At 24.9% G+C, this 20347-nt stretch overlaps 3 protein-coding genes across 6 annotated transcripts; 2 read left to right on the plus strand and 1 right to left on the minus strand.

Annotated features, from left to right (window-relative positions):
- The first annotated feature begins 982 nt into the window (after positions 1-982).
- Positions 983-5762, plus strand: LOC132924254 (protein FAM136A-like). Of its 3 annotated transcripts, XM_060988450.1 has the most exons (6): positions 983-1127; positions 1217-1278; positions 2518-2614; positions 3325-3465; positions 4366-4449; positions 5434-5762. In XM_060988450.1, the coding sequence occupies exons 3-6, from the start codon at positions 2531-2533 to the stop codon at positions 5554-5556; spliced, it is 432 nt and encodes a 143-aa protein (XP_060844433.1). In that variant the 5' UTR covers positions 983-1127; positions 1217-1278; positions 2518-2530; the 3' UTR covers positions 5557-5762. The 3 variants fall into 3 exon arrangements, with proteins under 3 accessions (XP_060844433.1, XP_060844431.1, XP_060844434.1); XM_060988448.1 differs by having other exon boundaries at positions 1022-1278; XM_060988451.1 differs by lacking the exons at positions 983-1127; positions 1217-1278 and adding an exon at positions 1896-1914.
- Positions 5763-6592: 830 nt separating this feature from the next.
- On the minus strand, positions 6593-9372 carry LOC132924253 (lactosylceramide 4-alpha-galactosyltransferase-like). Its single transcript, XM_060988447.1, has 4 exons — positions 9231-9372; positions 8196-8897; positions 7902-8112; positions 6593-7062 (listed from the first exon to the last, which is right to left on the minus strand). The coding sequence occupies exons 2-4, from the start codon at positions 8771-8773 to the stop codon at positions 6793-6795; spliced, it is 1059 nt and encodes a 352-aa protein (XP_060844430.1). The 5' UTR covers positions 8774-8897; positions 9231-9372; the 3' UTR covers positions 6593-6792.
- LOC132924252 (pre-mRNA-splicing factor ATP-dependent RNA helicase DHX16) lies at positions 9362-19225 on the plus strand. Of its 2 annotated transcripts, none has more exons than XM_060988445.1 (13): positions 9362-9498; positions 13310-13425; positions 14802-14985; positions 15057-15372; positions 15434-15550; positions 15621-15800; positions 15880-16171; positions 16240-16526; positions 16608-16748; positions 16809-17027; positions 17087-17217; positions 17364-17688; positions 17773-19225. In XM_060988445.1, the coding sequence occupies exons 2-13, from the start codon at positions 13317-13319 to the stop codon at positions 18079-18081; spliced, it is 2610 nt and encodes an 869-aa protein (XP_060844428.1). In that variant the 5' UTR covers positions 9362-9498; positions 13310-13316; the 3' UTR covers positions 18082-19225. The 2 variants fall into 2 exon arrangements, with proteins under 2 accessions (XP_060844428.1, XP_060844429.1); XM_060988446.1 differs by lacking the exon at positions 9362-9498 and adding an exon at positions 13217-13239.
- The last annotated feature ends 1122 nt before the right edge of the window (positions 19226-20347 follow it).

Below are 20347 nucleotides of genomic sequence, written 5' to 3' on the forward strand. Positions count from 1 at the left end.
CCGGTAGAGACTCGTCGCTAATGTAGTCGCTAAAGTGCCAAGTCTACAAAGAAAGAATGGTATACTGTGTATGAATCCCGAAAAAAAGCCCACAAAAAAAATTGTAATTAGGATAAAGCGTACTAAGCGTAGATATTTTATTAAAACAACCAAAAATTATAGTTAGGTACCTATTGTCATCATTTTTGGAGTTATTGCTACTCTCGTTTGTAGTTATCTATTTTAATTAAATAATAAATAATAAATAATTTTGTTTATAATCGACAAAATTGATACATACAATTTTAATATATTATTTAATATAATACCATTAATAACTACTTATACTTGTATAAAATACATCATTAGATATTGGTATATAGATATATTGCACTTTTGTATCAGTTTTCTGTTTTCTGTATTCTTATTTTTATCGAGTTGTCGTTGTTTTGTTTTTAAAAGCCAAAAGGTATACCCTATATTCTGAGCTTTATATTTCAAATGTGTTATATATTATTATTTATTATTATATTACAATATACAGTACCTATAATCAACAAAATATTACATAGAAACATTAAATGGCACTTGCATTTCTGACTTTCTGTCATTTATATATGGACTTTTATTTTTCGTGGTCATTTTTTCCACCAATGCACATCGGACGACGGACAGTAGTCATTTTATGCATAAATGATAGTTTTATTGGTTTTTAATATTATAATAATCTAAATGATAAAAATGGTTTTTGTGAATTCAAATTGTTATACCGCTTGGGTGTGATATCGGATCTCTCTCATTAATATTTTATGTTAAAGCTAGCTTAATTATCCACCTACTCATTACAACTGAGTTACATTTTTATCATTTTCCTATTTAACAAAAATTCTTGAAGTTTTAAAAATTCAGACTTTTTACATTTCAATTACCATACTTACTTGATTAATAATCAAGAAAGTAAAATATAGGTAAAAGTACAATACTACAATCGGTGAAACCACAAAGTGTATTTAAATATTTTATCTCAAAAATACTGTAAAACGTGATAAAAATTAATTGGTGATAAGTGATCAGTCGAAAGATAGTGGCGAGTATACCACAAAACTGAACTCTGAAGCCGATCTCGATATTACATTATTTGCCGGCCGGTATGGTACTCAGCATTTGCATTGACAATTGACTGCATCAAGTTCTACGCACAGAACATTATTTAATGCTTACGATTGTTTCTGACTAGATTTCCTTTTCGATACCTGTGCTGTGAAGGTTTTTCTGCTACCGATTTATTTGACCATCTATGTAAGTTACAAAGTTAATTTAATTCTCAATTTATTCCTTTTACGTGTAGCTGTGTATGTTAACCCCAAAATGATTTTGTTTTAACAATATAGTAATTTATTATTTAATACGTTATTCTCTTAAATATATAATAAAATCTTTTAATTGTTCATTTCGAGACTTAAGTGCTATATTTTGTTTTATTTTTTTTATAATATTTAAAACTAGCAGTATGGTTGAAATACTAATGTTTATAGCATTGATCATAGGTGATTTTACTATTTTTATTTATATGGCGTAGCCAAATATTAACCTGCTGCCATCATATTATTAAATCTTAATAATTGAGGTCTATTGAGACATTATGTGAGTAATTAATAACCTAACCTATAAAGATACTTAAATATGTGTTAAAACGTAACAGAAGTTCATAATGTTAAATCAGTGATTCCTATATTTGCAACTCAACACTAAGCATAGATCATTTTTGTAAATTGTCCACAGATCACTATTTAGTTCTACTTTCGCCCTCTATAACTTATTTCTTTAAGTATTAATTAAAAATGTATAAACATCAAAAATTTAATACAGCATACTACTTGAAATGAGTCTGAGACTATCGTTTGGGAACCACTATACTAAAAAAATCTGATAACTGTAAGTAATAAGCTTGAATCTTCCATATATTTGACACCAAATTCATACAATACTGTACTTCTTCATTAAAGCAGTTATTTTATAATTTGCATAATATACAGGAAATACACTTCTTTTTTAAATTAAAATATATTTATTATACTAATTATTTCAGTACATAACCATCAATAGCTTAATGATTTCAAATAATTGATTTGGTTTTGACAACCTAAAGAGTCGACTTCTTATATGCATATAGATTTATATATTATATATCTATTTATATCGATAGGTATATTCAAAACATGATATAATATTATCATTATCCAAATTTTAAATAAACACTTGATAAAGATTTAAAATTTGTGTTATTATATATAGAATACTTACTAAACTAATTATTTGCAATAAAAAAAAACATTGTGTTAAATTAATTTACTTGATTATTCGTAACTTATATTTTAACTCAAATGGTATACTTCCATAAAATATATTTCCTTTCTTATTATCTTCCACATGATTGTTCAAAACTCTAGATAATGATACCATGAATTAAATTATAAAATATAATAGCATATATAAATATATAGATTTTAATGTTACGTTTAAAATTTTATTTTTCAGAATCATTACCAAAATGGAAGAAGAACAACGTCGTATGCAGAGTGCAGTATATGATGTTTTAAATGATATAGATAGAAAATGTTTAAGGACTTTACAAGTAAATTATTTTTAATTATTGTTTTATTATAATATAATATAATTTAATACTTTAATAAATATGAAGTAGTAATACTATTACCATGTTATATGCAATTGTTTATGTACTTTAAATTAAGTTAATTTGTGTAAAAACTCCTCTTTCATTTGCTTTAGGATAATGGGCATTAATTATTTAATATGGTTGGTAAAATTAAATTAACTAATATTAAACTAAATGAATATAAATGTGTTATAAATATGAGATCTCTTCGTTACATCTAAATGCTAGTATACAATTGACTTAATGTACCAGTTGTTGATGATCATACATTATCTACAATTTTGGCTGGTAGACTATCAACACCACTATACATTTTTTGGTATTTTTTTTACAGTGTATCAGTATATGATCTATTATAATTATTTTACATAATTCTTTTACACATTTAATAGTAATATTAAAGTAATATTAGTAGATGGTATCTACTAATTAATGACCACCTACTAAAATGTTGATCTTTCGTAGTAAAATGTATTATATTACTTAGTTGTTTTATATTGTCATTTTATTTTATTATTCTGTTTTATGAATTAGTGGTATTGAAAAAAATGTATATCTTTAGGAAATGGATGTCTTCCTGTTGTATTAATCTTTTATAATATTTTAATATTATAATCTAAAATTGTATGAATATGTATATGGTAATGATAAGTATTTTATTTCCACAGATTCAAATGCATCAATGTGCTATTGAATGCTGTAGAGACCCTTCAAAAAATATTGAATCATTGGAAGTATGTAATGAAAATTGCTCAAAGGAAGTAGCAGCTGCTCGTAACTATGTTCAAAATGAATTTAGCAAGTGGCAGGTATTGTTCTCCCTTTATAATTTGAATGCAACTATTAATTTAAGCAGGATTTTTAATATATGCATAGAAAAAGACCAAAACATATAAAATTATATAACAACTAAAACATAAAATTGTTTCTATTTTAATTATTATTACTTATTATTCATTAAGTACTTTATAATTTTACATTCATCAACTTTGCTTATAACTTTTAATTTTTTTATGTTATGAGTGCCTAATGTTGAACTGTTATTTTAATTAAACATAATTTAATAAATAATTGAATAAAAACTGTATTCTCAGATATACATCAAAGCTAAAATATTACTTAAATTAATTAATACAACAATTTAAATCTATCTTGATGAATTCAGTTATTATAAATATATAAAATACAATTTACTATAAACCTAGGTATTTAATGTATATCTTGTATAATGATATAAAATTGTGTTTTTGGTTATCACTTGTCAATAGTTAATACATCCATAATTTATAAATTATACCTGTAGTTGTTATTATTATGTTATATGCAGCTATAATAAAAACAAAAATTTGAATAATTTTATTCAATGTAAAATTTATGAAACTAAGTAGTTTTATATAAATATATAAATAGTATTTTATACTGTACTGTATAATAAGTTCCAACCTTGAGTTTAAATCAAATTTTATTTTTGCAAAACAAATGTTTAATTTTTATTACTGATTTTAAATTTTATAACAAATCAATGATAGCAATAACTTAATTTTATTCTATTAGTCATTAGTGTTTTGAATATTTAGCTTCTTATTTATATTTTTAAAATTAAATTTCTAAAATTGATTCTAATTAAATTTAATTAAACAGCATTTTACAATCAAATTGTCATCAACTTAGATTTTTAAAAATATTTATTGTGCTTATTTTTATTTTAGAATAGAATACAACGTTGTGTACAAGATTGTAATGATACTATTATGGATAAAATGCCCAGTGACAGAAATCGAAGCGAAAATGAGGTTTGTTTGATTGATATAGTTTAAAATGTTTAAATCATTAAATAAATTTCATGTTTATAATATTTACATTTATTATTTTATAATTTATTTACTATTTTACTGAATTATCTCATTTTATTATGTTCTATCCATACAATTTTTCATATGAAATTTAGTATTATTTATTGCCTTAATCTTCATTTATTTATTTTTTTAAATGCAGGAGATCTCATACTGCTTAATTTAAAAATTTTTCATTTATTTTAATTTATCGATGTTTTACAGTAGTTGTATATGTTATTAATATAACTATATCAAGTATTATCACTTTTTAAAGATATCCCTAATTATATTATGTTATTACATTTCATGATTATTTATCTCTAACAAATTATCATATTATTTATATTATTTAGACAAGGCAAAAAAAGTATTATATATGACAGGGGTGGCCAACTTTAATAGACTTGCGATTTTCTAGGTTGTCGCGATCGACCAAAAAAAAAAAAAGTTGTCAATAAAAAAAAAATATGTATATTATATATGTACATACATGTTACACTTCTTTTATTCGATATCTGTGTATAATCTCGTTTTTCATAGTTATTTATTGCATTTTCTAAGTATAATTTTTATATTCGTTGATATAAATATATACAAATTTACAGAAAAAATTCTAAAATTTAAGAAAATACAAAAGGGAGTCGCGATCGATTGGTTGGCCACCCCTGATATATGTTATATATATATATATATTAACCATGACCTTATGTCAGGTGTACTAAAAATTAATTATATTTACATTATTAATAAAATGAATATTAGGACATTAAAATCTGCTTTGGTTTTAAATTTAATTTTTTTTTACAATTTTAATAAAAAATTTGAATTTATATTTTACTTAATTCATTTTTATTAAAAATATAATACCTAGTTAATAAAATTTATTTATAAACTGTAAATTGTCTTATTTAGTTTATAAGTTATTTATTTTTTTTTTTTTAGATGAATAAATATATAAAAGAAGCAGAAGGATGTACATCGCAATGTTTTACAAAATACATAAAAATATTACCACAATTGACTAATAAAATTGTTGATAACTTGTCCAACAAAAAATTACAATAACACTAATTGCATTTCCAAGATTATACACATTCAAGGCAAAATAACTAGAGGTTCATTCATATAAATTTCAATGTTAATGTGTATTAGTCTCATAACATATTGATTTAATGTAAGATCAAGTTATTTTTCCAATAAATTAATTGTGCTTTTGTAGTTTGACATATATATGTTAATATAGTGTAATAAATGGATTATATAATGAATAATGAATATTTTAATAACCTAATGATTCTCTTTGTTTTCTACATAGTTAGTCATGATCCATGATTATTTGGTGTTACGTCGAAAAATAATATTACTTAACTAAAAGGTTCAAATTATCATGCATTTCTAATTTATTGGTTACTAAATAAATGGAAAATAACAATAGTAACAACATATTATCCTAGATGGTATTAGTATTTTTCATAATCGAAACTGAATAGTTTTTATTTTATTAACATAAAAATATTTATACTTTTATTTATGTACTCAAAAAAATCCAATTGAATATATATATTCAAGACATTAAGACAAAATGTGGAAAAAGAGAATAAGATAATAAATTAAATGTTTAATAAACAATATAATATTATTCCAAAAACCTTAAAATGTATTAATATTTGGATTAAATATTGCATAATTGTGTAAGAAATCCTATAATTATTAAACATTTAGAAGTAACCAGTTATTGCCAGAGACGGACAAATCACACATAACTGTATTCCTTTTTAATCAATTACTAGTAGCCCACATGCACAAAATTATGCCAAGAGGTTCATGCACACTTCAAGTCAGCTGCCTGGGTCAATTTTAAACATAAGTGAAGTATAGTTTAATTTATATTTTTATTGATTTAATTAATTATTTCTGGATTTCATTAAATAATTCATTGAGATTGTATTTTATGGGACTATTCCTGAACACTTAATTTTAATGGTCCCGGAAAGTCAAACATATGTATAATAGGTTAAATTATAAACCAAACCATGAATAATTTTCAATCTTACAGTATTTATAAAAAATGTATAGTAAAGTATGTTGTAAAGTTGTAAAATAGAACATAAAATGTATATTTTTATTTACCAAATCAAGATATTACATTAAATTTGTATAGGTATTACAGAATTACAGTGTTTAACAAAGTTATTATATTGTTGGCATGAGCCTGCATTCTTTTAGTCTTAATGACTTAGTATCAAAAAATAAAATTTAGAGATTCTCTGTTCTTTTTTTTCAGTTACTGTTACAAATTTGTTAAAATACATACTTTGCCAAAGAAAAATTAATTGGGCAATATTTTTGTGCAACTAAGCCATAAGGTTGTTTTGAACCTATATTAATAACAGCATGTTTACTATGTTTGTTCCATACATGAATGCCAATGCTTTCTTTAAGCTTATCCATTACTTCATCACTAGTGTTTGTATTAAAATAAAGCTGCCAATCAGTCCAACTTATTGGACAAAATGCTTCTGTCCCTAACACCGTAAATCCTTTGCATTTTTGTTTATTCATATCAGTTACCTGTAAAATTAAAAGTTATATTTAAGTTAAATAATGTAATTGAAATCTTAGTTATAATATTTTATTTTACAGTAATTATTATTGGGATAAAATACTTCAAGTGTGAATTTTAAATCAAGAACTACAAAGGTGTTTTAGTACTTTAATTGAACTTAAATGAATTAAATCCTTTTACTTGGATTTTATTTGCTTTAAATGTTGGTATTTGTTCAAGAGAATTAAAATTTGACTGAAGAATTTGATAACATTGAAATTTGAAAAGAATAATCATTAAAATAAGAAATTAATAAAACTTGTGTTTTAACACTAAAACACCTTATAACAGCATAATATTCTTATCTATACGTTGCATAAATAACATAACTAGTCACATAGAAATTTCATAATTTATTGGCACTCAACTATATAAAATAATTGATAAGTTAAGTATGTTTAACTTATTCGCTTTTAACGCACAATGAGTATTGATTTTGCAAACGAAGCTTTACTTCCATTTAAATAGAAAAACAACATTTAAGAATGTATTATGTATTCTACTTATACTAGCTCAAGTGTTAAAGTAAAACTATTTATACAGTAAAAAGTAATAAATGTTCATAAGAATTATAATTTTAATAAATGTTGGATATAAATTATGTATGAATATATGATACCATAAAAATATTGAGATTAGTGAAGAAGTAGAATTTAAACTATAAACCATCTATTACTGCTTAGAAAAATGATATAACTTTAATCATTAGCCTTTATCTACCATAAATCAGTTTTAAATCACATCATAAAATTAAAATATATAACTTAATTTAAGAATATATTGATTTTTTTTTTTATATACTCACCAAATTTGTATTACAGATTTTTTCAAGTGTTCTAGTAATAACACCAGGACCATTATATCCCCAATTATTACTACAATAATTAGAAGCAAAATCATTGATTGAAGTATTTGCAACGGCTCTTCCTATTTTATCAACATCAAAATTCAATACAAGTGAGGCAACTGATGTATTTGATTCAATACTTGCAAAATTTGATAGGCCGTCCAAAGATCTAAACAATATATAGTTAAATTATGTTTATACCACTTAAACACCTAGTAATATTATATACTTAAAACAAAATAAGATATTTACTTCATAAGTACTACATCTAAGTCCAAATAAGTCCCTCCGAATTTCCACAATGTTAAGAATCTTAGTAAGTCACTTGCATGAGAAACTGGCCATTGACTAGTGGATATAGTGTTTGAGGTCACAAAGTCTTGCAATGGAGTATTATAAGAATATTTTACAAAATTTATATGCCTTAAATTAACATTTTTATACATTTTAAATCTATTAATAATATCAGAATCATTGTTTATATAACTAGGAGCGACAAATAATACAAATATATTTAAATTAGGATTTAGTTTTGCTGCAGATTCTATAGCACAGCCTTGTCTCAGACTTAAATTAATTCCGTTTTTATGGTTGCATGATGTTTCAACAAAGAAAATACTATTCTTTGTTACTTCTTCAGGATTTAATTCAAGTAAAGAATTATCTTGTTTTTCTTCAAAATAACAAGAAATTAAATGTTTTTGTGATGAATTTAAGAATTGATCAATATTACAGAGAAAATTCAAATTGTACACAATTACCAATGATATAAGTAGTAAAAATATGACACGAAAAATTAAATTTCTTTTCAAATATGGCCAGCAAAACATTTTAAATTATTTTAACAAAGAAAATAACATGAGATTTAAGGCACTTATATAGTATGAAACAATAAAAGAAAATATTAGAGTTTCCAGCTTTCTTTATTTTGAATTGCAACTTGAAAATCCAAATCTAAAACGAAAATGAATGTTTTATTATTACAGCTTGTTGCATTTTTTTCAGAGTACAGACAGTTGTTTTTATTTATTATCAATTATCTAGATTTTTGAACTGTAATAGTTAAATAAATTTAAAACAACATTCTCTACTTCAACAATAATTGTAATACACTCGTACAATATTTTTATAACTACAATTTAATAAAATATACTCTGTTTATACAACTGTTTTATCAAATCAAACTATTTGATCATAATACACATTATGAAACTAATAATCAAACAAAGAGATAAAACAAAATATATTTTATCAAACCAAATAACTGAACGTTTGTTTTATACTTACGTAGATTTTCTAACAACTGTAAATGCATTTTAGTACTAGTATTTCATACGACATTAATCATTACAGTTAATACATACGATATTTTAATAATTAAACATCAACAACTGATTAATGCATAACTTTGTTGTTAAAATCAAAATCGATGGACTGTTAGACAATATAATATCATAGTAGATATTCATTCATGTTACAGCTCACATTAATTATTGAATCGAAAAATCATAATAAATCGCATTGTCGCATTCTACGCGCGAGTCACACAACTTAGGTATGTGAAAAATTTCAAAATTTGATTAAGTCGTGATAATGTCGTTATCATTTTGATATGTTATTGTACGCTGTGTTCTGTCTAGAGCAGCGGTTCCCAAACTGTGCTTCGCAGAGCCCTTGATGATCCGCAATGGCTTACCAAGGGCTCTGTTAATAATACCACAAAAAATTTACTCAGAATTCGGGCAGATAAAAATTAACGTAAAATATTTTTTGGAGGCTCCACAAGAAACTTCTACTTAAAAAAAGGCTCCGATGCTAAGAAAGTTTGAGAACCGCTGGTCTAGAGACACGAACGTTCGTGTTTATAATGTGCGCGGTTATTATATCATACCATAGGCCATAGGGCATAGACTTAAGTCCATACTGATATTACCTATACGGTTATGCTATTGCATAAATAATATTTATATTTTATATTCATTACTCTAAGGTACAGAGTGTCCGGTGATGATTTAGTTATGTTTTTTTATAAGACTCACAGGGGCTAGAACTACAAGTAATTCACATTTTAATTTAATTTAATGTTTTAGTAAACAAGTTAAAAGAATAATTTTTGTTTAATTATTTTCATTTTATAGAGTATTTTTTTGAACATTTTGACGTTTCAAGATTTTATTTTTATTAGAATCCCGATTTTTAATATTTTTTCTAGTTTCGAGAAAAATTATGAATTATTTAATAAGTACTGCAAGTGACAGTGTTATTAAGCATGTGCTTGGCTCGTGCCCGTATAATAATACAAAAATATTCTCAAAATTAAAAAAATATTAAAAATCATGATTCTATCTAAAATAAAATTTTGAAAAATCAATATTTTCAAAAAAATCAACAAACAATGGCTATTTTCGATTTTTTTGAAAATAACTAAATAAAAAATTATTCTTATAATTTTTTTACCAAAACATTAAATTAAATAAAAATATGAATTACTTGTAGAATCTTTAAAAAAAATATAACTATGATATCTAGTGCTTTGTAATAAAATGAGTCATATCTACTTTATGTTTACCTATATTACACAGTTTCTTCTCATTGTTTTCAATATTTTCATTTTTTTATAAACTCAATTTCGATATTGTACCATTCAACCATTGTATTTATCAACTGTATACACTTATTGTAATTTTGTGACAGTTTGAAGTTTTGTGTTCCTTAAAATACATGTATAAAACTGTACAAAATCATACTAATCATACCATACGAGTTACGAGTTCGGTATCAAGTTTTATAATAGTTATAACTCGGATAAACGATTGTCAAAAATATACCTACATAATCATTTTTATCAATCAGTATTTCATTAAATACCACAGCTAGTTTCTATAGCTGTGTTAAATACCATTGATAAAAGTTTGAAAAAAAAATAGTTTATGTTAATGTTTGATCCTACTTCAACAGTTTTTATTTAAAAAACAAGAAAGTTATTAAGCAAAGATGATATAAAAAATAATTTAATTTTTTTATCTATCAATTTTGGAGTTTTTAAAGTTTTTAACAACTAGGAACACAAAATACTACTAAATACTTTAGTTCAAATTTGAAGACTTTTAGAAGAAGCTATAAAATAGATATAACAAATACCTACAAAAACAATCGAAGGTGACAGCTAAAAATAAAATGCAACATATTAAATAAAAATCCTGGTTTAAATTGTTTAAAATTAATTAGTCAGAGATATCCATTGCGGAATAAATAGGATATTATTGCAGGCTGAGCTCCCTTCTTTGGACATGGCAATTATGGAATTTGCACCCATTACATATGTTGGAGTCTAGTGTTATTTTAGACAGTACAAATCTGTACTAAAAGACTAAACTGTAGAGTATACGAGTAGGTATATAAATAGTATTTATTGCAATCAAGATCTAGATTAAGATTTAATTATATGTAAATTGTATTTTTTTATAAACTCATGTTTTCATTTTTTTATTACATAATATATAATTTGTGTTTACATAAATTTTTCAAACTATATTTATTATAAAATCATCATACAAAAAAATACTTAAGTTTTTAAATTGTATCACTATAGCAATAACTTGTAAGGTGCGACTAGTTATGAATTGTCAAAGTATCATGTATCTAATATAACTAAAGATAGACAAATTTTAGTTTAATTAGTTGTCTATTTGTCTATAACGTACAACTTTTTTTATGATTGTGTAACTACTTACTTACCCATCTCTGCTCTCAATTATATGTTATTTAACAAGTATAATTTAACAATATATAAGGTACTCATTATGTAATAAGATGCATGCTACTTACATTAATTTTTTTGTACATTTTTATAATTATTACATTTATAATTTTATTTTTGAATTGATAATTATGTTTGGCAACCTCGTTTTATACATTTTAGATAATTATTTAACTGGTCTTAATTAAAATTCTCTATAAATCCTTTTTGCAAAATGTTCGATGTATTATTTTAATAGGCCCTGCTCCTCCATATATAATCCATTTTTTTTTTTGTAAATATTCTTTACTAGTAATAACTAATAGTTCCCTTTCATTTAAATATTTTAAGCAAATTTATTTGTTATAAATAACATTCTTATTATTAATTATTTTTTATTTTATATTTTATATTATGTAATTAATTATATTCTAATAATGAATTTAATTATGTTTTAAAAAAATAAAATTAAAAATGTTGACTACCTATCAGTTTGGATAGGTAAAATAGTACATTAATATAATTGAATTATTTTAATGAATTTCATCAATGATCAAAGTATGAATGTACTATAATATGAATTAATTTTAATATATACATTTATATATATATTTTTTTTTTATTGTATGACCTATTAGTATATTACTATTCTATTTATTAAGATATAAAAATGGTAAAATTTTAAAAAAAATTATTGATTTTTTACTAAGTTAAATTACTTTTTTCTATTTTTATAATAGTTTGGTACTTTCACAGGTTAAAAAAAGATAAAAATAATTTTTAATATGGTTGACAAAAGAGACGCTTTTAATCGTTTCACTGTTGAAAACATACATTCAGGTGTTGTAAGTAGGTAACCAGAAATGTTGCAAATACCTAATAGTAAAAATATTTGAATATTTAGTAAAGCAGTTGTGCGATGGGGACGATGGGGTAATGTATTATGCATAGATCTGTTTTAATAATAGAACTATCATTACATTGAAGATCTTGAACATACATAGTAATCGCCTTAAAATTAGTGTTGTTGTCATTTATACCTACTGAATATTGTTAAAACAATAACATTTTCAAAAATATATTAAATTATTTATACCTGTAATATTTAAATACGTTCATGGTGGGGAGGATTTTAACTCCTCATGACTATAAGATATTCACTCAAAATCTACTATACAGCAGTGAAGCGAGTTCTCTGGTTATTAAAATAAAATTTGCAAAGTCAAATGTAACATTTATTTTTATTTTAAATAATAATAAACACAATGTTATTTCACTGTAACAGTTAATCAACCTTAAAATTGTAAACAGAATAAGTATTACTAGTATTAGCCATTAGGAAATAATAATTATTAAATAATTATATTTATATTATATACTATAAAGATTTATATCGATAGAATATAATAATTTTGAATAGAATAACTGTGCGCGCGTCATCAATGTTATCTATCACTGTTACGGTGCTTACTCTGACAAAAAATAAGATAACAATTTTGTCCGCCGAACGGCCCGAAGTTATCAGTATAAACTGTAAACAATAAACATTACATTATCGTACGTTTTAAATTTTAATTTTTTACCAAACAATTTGCTTAGCCTTAACTTATTTTTGTTAAATATTTAGATTTACGATGGCTTCTAGTGACAGTGACGAGGATCGGAGAGAACGAGATAAGTTTGCCGAAAGGCTTAAAAAAAAAGACAAAGACAGAACTCGTAATATTGCTATTCCTCGATCAGGTAAGTCTTGTAAATAGTAATAAAGTTTATTGAAATTCTTATGTTAATAACACAAATTAAACTATTAAACAAATTACGAAAATAATGATTTATGCATTGGAGGTTTATTTATTCCATATTTAATACATTTTATTTGTGCATTTCAATAATATATTGTGAGGCAATCCAGACTAGTCTACCAGCTAGTATTTTTTGTTGTAGACTAAAAATATTGATGCGTTTATTAGTTAATCTGATTTTGATAATAACCCTTTCCAGATTTTGGATGGAGAATAAATATTTACTGTTAGATTTAAAAAGGTTTTTTAGTTTCAATAATAATAATACAATTAATACATTTTTGTATTGAACAATTAACTAGTGATAATAATAAAAATGTACACAATTGAATTTAAATAAATTATTATTATTATAATAGAATATAATACATTTAATGAATGCAAAAAAAAAATGGTATATGTTGTATTTACAAACCATTTTTGACTTAACGTCTTAACTCAATGTATAATATATACTGTCATAAGCATGCGCATGGGGGATGCAGGAGAGGCAGCTCTCCCCTGCGAAATTTCCGCTTTCTCAAGATTTTATATTGTACATTTATTCCTAACAATTTTTGATAATATTTAAATAATAATATGTTCAAATGCTAAATATTGGTATACTATACTATTATGCTGTACCTATGCTATTTGAAAATAGTAAATATTAAATAATATTAAAATCCACAATTTGTGTGACATCAGTACATTACATACGTTAGCAATCCTTATCAAAATCTAATTTTGGATCCAAACAAAACAAAATACTCATTTAAAATGTATGAAAAAGTTGAAATGTTTAAAACATTAGACCCTACCGCTAACCTATGTATATGGAATTTAAATAAAACATATTAGCTATTTTAAAAGTTGTTCAAATTATGTTTTATTATTTATTAATTTTTTTTATTATGTATTATTCTTAATTAATTTGTATTATGTCTTCTTGATAATTAAAGATATGATTAAAAAGTACTTATTGAAAACTACTTTGGTAATTTTATGTAAAATCTAACTCTTAACCATATAGAACAATACCATGGTCTAATAGAACCCTATATTTGAATTTGTGTGAGGATTTATTTAAATTATTGTTGCCTCACATCAAGGTTTTAGTTGGGAAAAATCAGGGAGTGGGGTTTGGAGTCTGGACCTCCTTAGCTAAGGTATTGCCTCCCCTGCCAAGAAGACCTGCGCATGCTTATGATATAATATATTGTATATTGGGTTAAGACGTTAAATATAATATACATATATAATATATAATAATCCAGATATAATAATATCTAATTACTTGATAAATATTATGATCCTTATGGTTTATTAATTACTTAGATAAAAAAGCTTATGAAGAAGCAGCAAAGCGATTAAAATTAGAAAATGAACGTGAGAAAGAGATGGTTATTCCTCGACTTCGTATTGAGTCTCGTCGTAAATACCTCGAAAAAAGAAAAGATGATAAGGTTACCGAACTTGAAGCTGATATCTTAGACGATGAATATTTATTTGATAAAGAAGAGTAAGTTTTTGCTATAATTTAATATGGTATGGATTGTAAAATATGCTGTTAAATTCATTATTTTTATTTAGTTTATCGCAACGTGAAATTTTTGATCGTGAACACAAAAAGAAGTTATTAAGTCTTGCAAAAGAACATGAAAAAGCTAGAGAACTTGAAAATGTTCAACGTTATCGGATGCCTCAAGATATCAAAGATGACCAAATGGAGTATGAAATGGAAGTGGATAAAGCACCAATTACCGAACAACAAAAATGGGAAGAAGAACAAATGTCTTCTGCTGTTTATAAATTTGGTGCTAAAAGACAAGAAAAAGAACAGTACGAATTATTGATTGATAATCAAATAGAGTTTATTCAAACTGCTAATTTACCTGGCACAGATGAGGTATGTTCATACCTTTTGACAAAATAATTTATAGTTAATATTTTTTTTTTAATTTAACAAGGAAAAGTCTGAAATTACTGAAAAACAAAAGAAAAAACTCAGCATAGAAGAGACAAAAAAGAGTTTACCTATATATAAATTCAAAAAAGATCTGATAAGAGCTATTAAAGATCATCAAGTAATAATTTTGTTTAAATTATAACTTCATTAAATTAAGTTTATAATATAAATTGTTTTATTTTATTTAGATACTCATCATAGAAGGTGAAACTGGTTCTGGTAAGACAACACAAATTCCACAATATCTACATGAAGCTGGTTTCACAGAAAATAACAAAATAATTGGATGTACTCAACCTAGAAGAGTAGCGGCTATGTCGGTTGCAGCTCGTGTAGCCGAGGAAATGTCGGTTAAACTTGGAAATGAAGTAAACAATCTAATTATACTTGAAAAAGAAATACATATTAATATATAATTGACACTTGAATACTTGATACAATTTTTAGGTTGGTTACAGTATACGTTTTGAAGATTGTACTTCAGAGCGTACTATAATAAAATACATGACTGATGGAACATTGCATAGAGAGTTTTTGTCTGAACCAGATTTACAGTCTTACAGTGTGATGATTGTAGACGAAGCTCATGAACGTACCCTTCACACTGATATTCTATTTGGATTAGTAAAAGATGTTATAAGATTTAGACCAGATTTGAAATTATTAATATCAAGTGCCACTTTAGATGCTCAGAAGTTTTCTGAATTCTTTGATGATGCTCCTATATTTAGAATACCTGGTAAACATATTTAACATTTTATGATTTCTGTGTGTAAATACTAAATCTATTTTTTTATGTCTGTATAGGAAGACGTTTCCCTGTAGATATATATTACACAAAAGCGCCTGAGGCTGATTATATTGACGCATGTGTTGTGTCTATATTACAGATACATGTAACACAACCCCTTGGAGATATATTAGTCTTTCTAACTGGCCAAGAAGAGATTGAGACTTGCCATGAATTATTGCAGGAGCGAGTCCGCAGGCTTGGTTCTCAAATCAAAGAACTGATTTTACTACCAGTTTATAGTAATCTACCTACTGAGATGCAAGCCAAAATTTTTGAGCCTACACCTCCCAATGCTAGAAAAGTAATTTTTAATGTTTATCTATTTATTTTTGTTGGAAGTAAATTGATTTGTTTAATAATAATATTATGAATTATTCTTTAGGTTGTTTTGGCCACCAATATAGCAGAAACTTCTCTAACAATAGACAATATTATTTATGTTATTGACCCAGGTTTTTGTAAACAAAATAATTTCAATTCACGTACAGGCATGGAATCTTTAATAGTTGTACCAATATCAAAGGTAAATTATTTTTAAAGATGGATTTGTATTTGTTCATATTTTTTTATGTTAACGGTTTAGGCAAGTGCTAATCAAAGAGCTGGGAGAGCTGGTCGAGTAGCTGCTGGTAAATGTTTTCGCTTGTATACTTCATGGGCTTATAAAAGTGAACTTGAAGACAATACAGTTCCAGAAATTCAAAGAATTAATTTGGGTAATGCTGTGTTGATGTTGAAAGCTCTTGGTATTCATGACTTGATACATTTTGATTTCTTAGATCCCCCTCCACATGAAACATTGGTAAGTTAATGTTATTTATGATATCTAATTTTATTTTAAAAAAAAATTATTTTTTAAAGGTACTCGCATTGGAACAACTTTATGCATTGGGCGCATTGAATCACAAGGGTGAATTAACCAAATTAGGACGTCGTATGGCTGAATTTCCATTAGACCCAATGATGGCAAAAATGCTTTTGGCTTCTGAGAAGTTAGGATCTTTATATTTATATTATTATTTTAATACTATATTAAATGCACTTAAGTAAAAAAAAAAAAACAATTTTAATTTAAAGTGCTCACTTTGAAACATTCTATCAATCAAAGAATAAATTATTATTTATTTTTTAATTTCAGATATAAATGTTCAGAAGAAATCGCTTCCATAGCAGCAATGTTAAATGTAAATAGTGCTATATTTTATAGACCCAAAGATAAATTAATTTTAGCTGATACAGCTCGTAGAAATTTTTTTCAACAAGGTGGTGATCATTTAGCTTTATTAAACATTTATAACCAATGGGCTAATACAGATTTTAGTACAAATTGGTGTTATGAAAATTATATTCAACATAGATCAATGCGCAGAGCTCGAGATGTTAGAGATCAATTAGTTGGTTTAATGCAACGTGTTGAAATGGAGATAGTTTCAAATCCAACTGAAACTGTCAATATTCGAAAAGTATGCAAATTATTTTTTTTTAATTATATAAGAAATTTATGAATATTTCTTTTATAGATAAATATTATTATTTATTTATTTTAGGCCATAACTGCTGGTTATTTTTATCACATTGCAAGACTGTCAAAAGGTAGTTATCGCACTGTTAAACATAATCAAACTGTTATTATTCATCCAAATAGCAGTTTATTTGAAGAGCTTCCAAGATGGGTTCTATACCATGAGTTGGTATTAACAACTAAAGAATATATGAGACAAGTTACAGAGATTGATAGTAAATGGCTACGTGAAGTAGCTCCTCATTACTATCAAGACAGAGAACTTGAAGACTCCACTAATAAAAAAGTACCTAGGACATTAGGAAAAACAAGTTCTGAACTAAAAATGAAATAAAAACTAATAATTTAATAAAATATGTTTAATATGTTAAATTTTGTTAAAAATAAAAAAAAAATAAATAATTGCTAGCTTTAAAAACTTTAAAATGTGTTTTATATAATATCATAAACAATCGTTATCATTTATCACAACTCTTAACAACATATTGGTAAAACAACATTAATTTCAGCATTTCTGCAAAAATTTTGTATTTTTATGTGTACAATTATTGGTGATAATGAAAGTATCAGCTAAAAACATGCAAATTGGCAATTGTATAAAATAGCCGTATAATTTGTATATTTTCTGGAACCCCTTGACGCTGGCTAAATCTTTTTAAAGTTCAGAAGTGTTTTTGTTCTTTGGCAGCTTTCATTTTAAAATTGTTCACTACATATGATTATAGTCCAATAATGGATAAGTTAGGATTTACTTTACAAGCAGATAAGAAAAATAAAAGCTAATTTGATATTTATGCTTAAATTAAATAATGGACGTATAGATTTTCTTTTTCTCCTTTTCTTAATTAATGTTTCATGAGTTTCATTTCATTCCAATAAATCCAATTCTTCTTTTGTTCCATTTCAAACTACTAATTATGGTAGGTACTACACTATTCTTAAATAGTCTATAAAGTCTCTTAAATTTTTCTTATTAAAATAATAATTATTATTAGTATCATGCTTTCATTATTATTACTACCATCTATTATATTTTATTATGAAAAACGATAAAACGTTAGATAAAGCCATGATAGATTATAATAGACTATAATCTACCATGGATAAAGTTAAGTAATAACAGATTAAATTCGAAAACACCTATTAGATATTTTATTTTTTACAGTTAACGTTGAAGTATAATAAGGTTATTCATTTTTTAATAATTAATAAATCATTTTTTAATTTTTTAATAAGTAATGTGTTTTTATGTGAACCCTCATTAATCCGTCGTTTTTGTTATTCCAGCAGTAGCGTGGTCTGATATCTGTCGGATTACCGAGATTCTACTTACTGCTGTAATGCATTTGTTCTGTTTTTATTGTTGTATTATTTAATTGCTAACTACTGTGCAGTTATTGTATATTTTGTCTCTTACTGTTTTATTGACTATTAGATATTATTCCCATTAAATAATTAAATAAATAATTGTTATTTTATGTGTTTGTCTAATATTGTTGGTAAAATTACTCATTTGTTTTATGTGTCTTTAAATTTAGTATCACTATGAATATCATAGAAATTATGAAGTATGTACTATCATAAATAATAGTATTATCATTACCGTAGATCTAGTGATCATATTTTAATTTTCTAAAAGTATATATAATTTTAAAATATTTTTAATATTTTTGAACTATTTATATAGACAATAATTTATTTTAGATATTTTTGGGGATGCAGTTTAGGTTTATTATCAATATTATTCAAAGAGTTCATCCGTCCAATTCAGAATATAAATATTGCATATTGTAATAATTGTGTTGAAAATTAAAAAGAATGCAGTTACTTCCTCCAAATCAGTTATTTTTGGTATTTATTTATTCTGGATAGATAATTAAATAAAAATGGTTTCTCTACCAGAAATATGAAGAAATTGAATTCAATTTGTATTCTAACTATCATAATGGGATATAAAATTGCTATATGTTGTTTTGTGAAGTTATTTTTTTTGTAAGCAAACAACTTGGCAGTGATGATATTGTGATAATAAATTCCCGCTTATAGTCAGTGGCGAATCTAGGATTTTTTTTACAGGGGGGGATTTTCATATTTTATAATATATATGATGTATTTAATTTTGTAAGCACAATATTTAGGTTTTGATGTTAGGATTTACAAATATACTATAATTAGTATAATCCGCCACTGCTCAAAGCATACATACTAAATAGTTTTTATTTATTTTATATACTGTATTATATTCGACACCACTATACTGATACGCAGCTAGTGATCACATATTATGTGTGGAGTGTTACATATATTGCTTTATGTACATACTAGTCCCGTTTTTACACAAAATATGTATCTAAGGTAGAGAAATACAAATTCAATGACTCAATTTCGTCAAAAATTGGACTTGTCCCCTTTCTACAATTAGTGATTCATATATTATATCAGTGGTGTGGCAAGCATATTTCGAGCCCTAAGCAAAGTACAGTGACCCACCCACTATACCATTTTACAACATAATATATAATCTAAAACTGTATGGTAGTTTAGAATTTTCATTAAGGAACATAGGCCATCAACATTTTAATAAAAAAAAATTCTATGTT

Source organism: Rhopalosiphum padi, chromosome 3 (assembly GCF_020882245.1).
Source record: "Rhopalosiphum padi isolate XX-2018 chromosome 3, ASM2088224v1, whole genome shotgun sequence".
NCBI lineage: Eukaryota > Metazoa > Arthropoda > Insecta > Hemiptera > Aphididae > Rhopalosiphum > Rhopalosiphum padi.

What these genes read in the sequence shown, in the direction of transcription:
- LOC132924254 (XM_060988450.1), top strand. Translation starts at nt 2,531, where the DNA reads ATGGAAGAAGAACAACGTCGTATGCAGAGTGCAGTATATGATGTTTTA. An exon ending in ATGAATTTAGCAAGTGGCAG is followed by an intron (nt 3,466 to 4,365) that starts GTATTGTTCTCC and finishes TTTTTATTTTAG; the next exon opens with AATAGAATACAACGTTGTGT. An exon ending in GAAATCGAAGCGAAAATGAG is followed by an intron (nt 4,450 to 5,433) that starts GTTTGTTTGATT and finishes TTTTTTTTTTAG; the next exon opens with ATGAATAAATATATAAAAGA.
- LOC132924253 (XM_060988447.1), bottom strand. Translation starts at nt 8,773, where the DNA reads ATGTTTTGCTGGCCATATTTGAAAAGAAATTTAATTTTTCGTGTCATA. An exon ending in TTAGATGTAGTACTTATGAA is followed by an intron (nt 8,113 to 8,195) that starts GTAAATATCTTA and finishes TATATTGTTTAG; the next exon opens with ATCTTTGGACGGCCTATCAA. An exon ending in AAATCTGTAATACAAATTTG is followed by an intron (nt 7,063 to 7,901) that starts GTGAGTATATAA and finishes TTAATTTTACAG; the next exon opens with GTAACTGATATGAATAAACA.
- LOC132924252 (XM_060988445.1), top strand. Translation starts at nt 13,317, where the DNA reads ATGGCTTCTAGTGACAGTGACGAGGATCGGAGAGAACGAGATAAGTTT. An exon ending in CGGTTAAACTTGGAAATGAA is followed by an intron (nt 15,801 to 15,879) that starts GTAAACAATCTA and finishes TACAATTTTTAG; the next exon opens with GTTGGTTACAGTATACGTTT. An exon ending in TCCTATATTTAGAATACCTG is followed by an intron (nt 16,172 to 16,239) that starts GTAAACATATTT and finishes ATGTCTGTATAG; the next exon opens with GAAGACGTTTCCCTGTAGAT.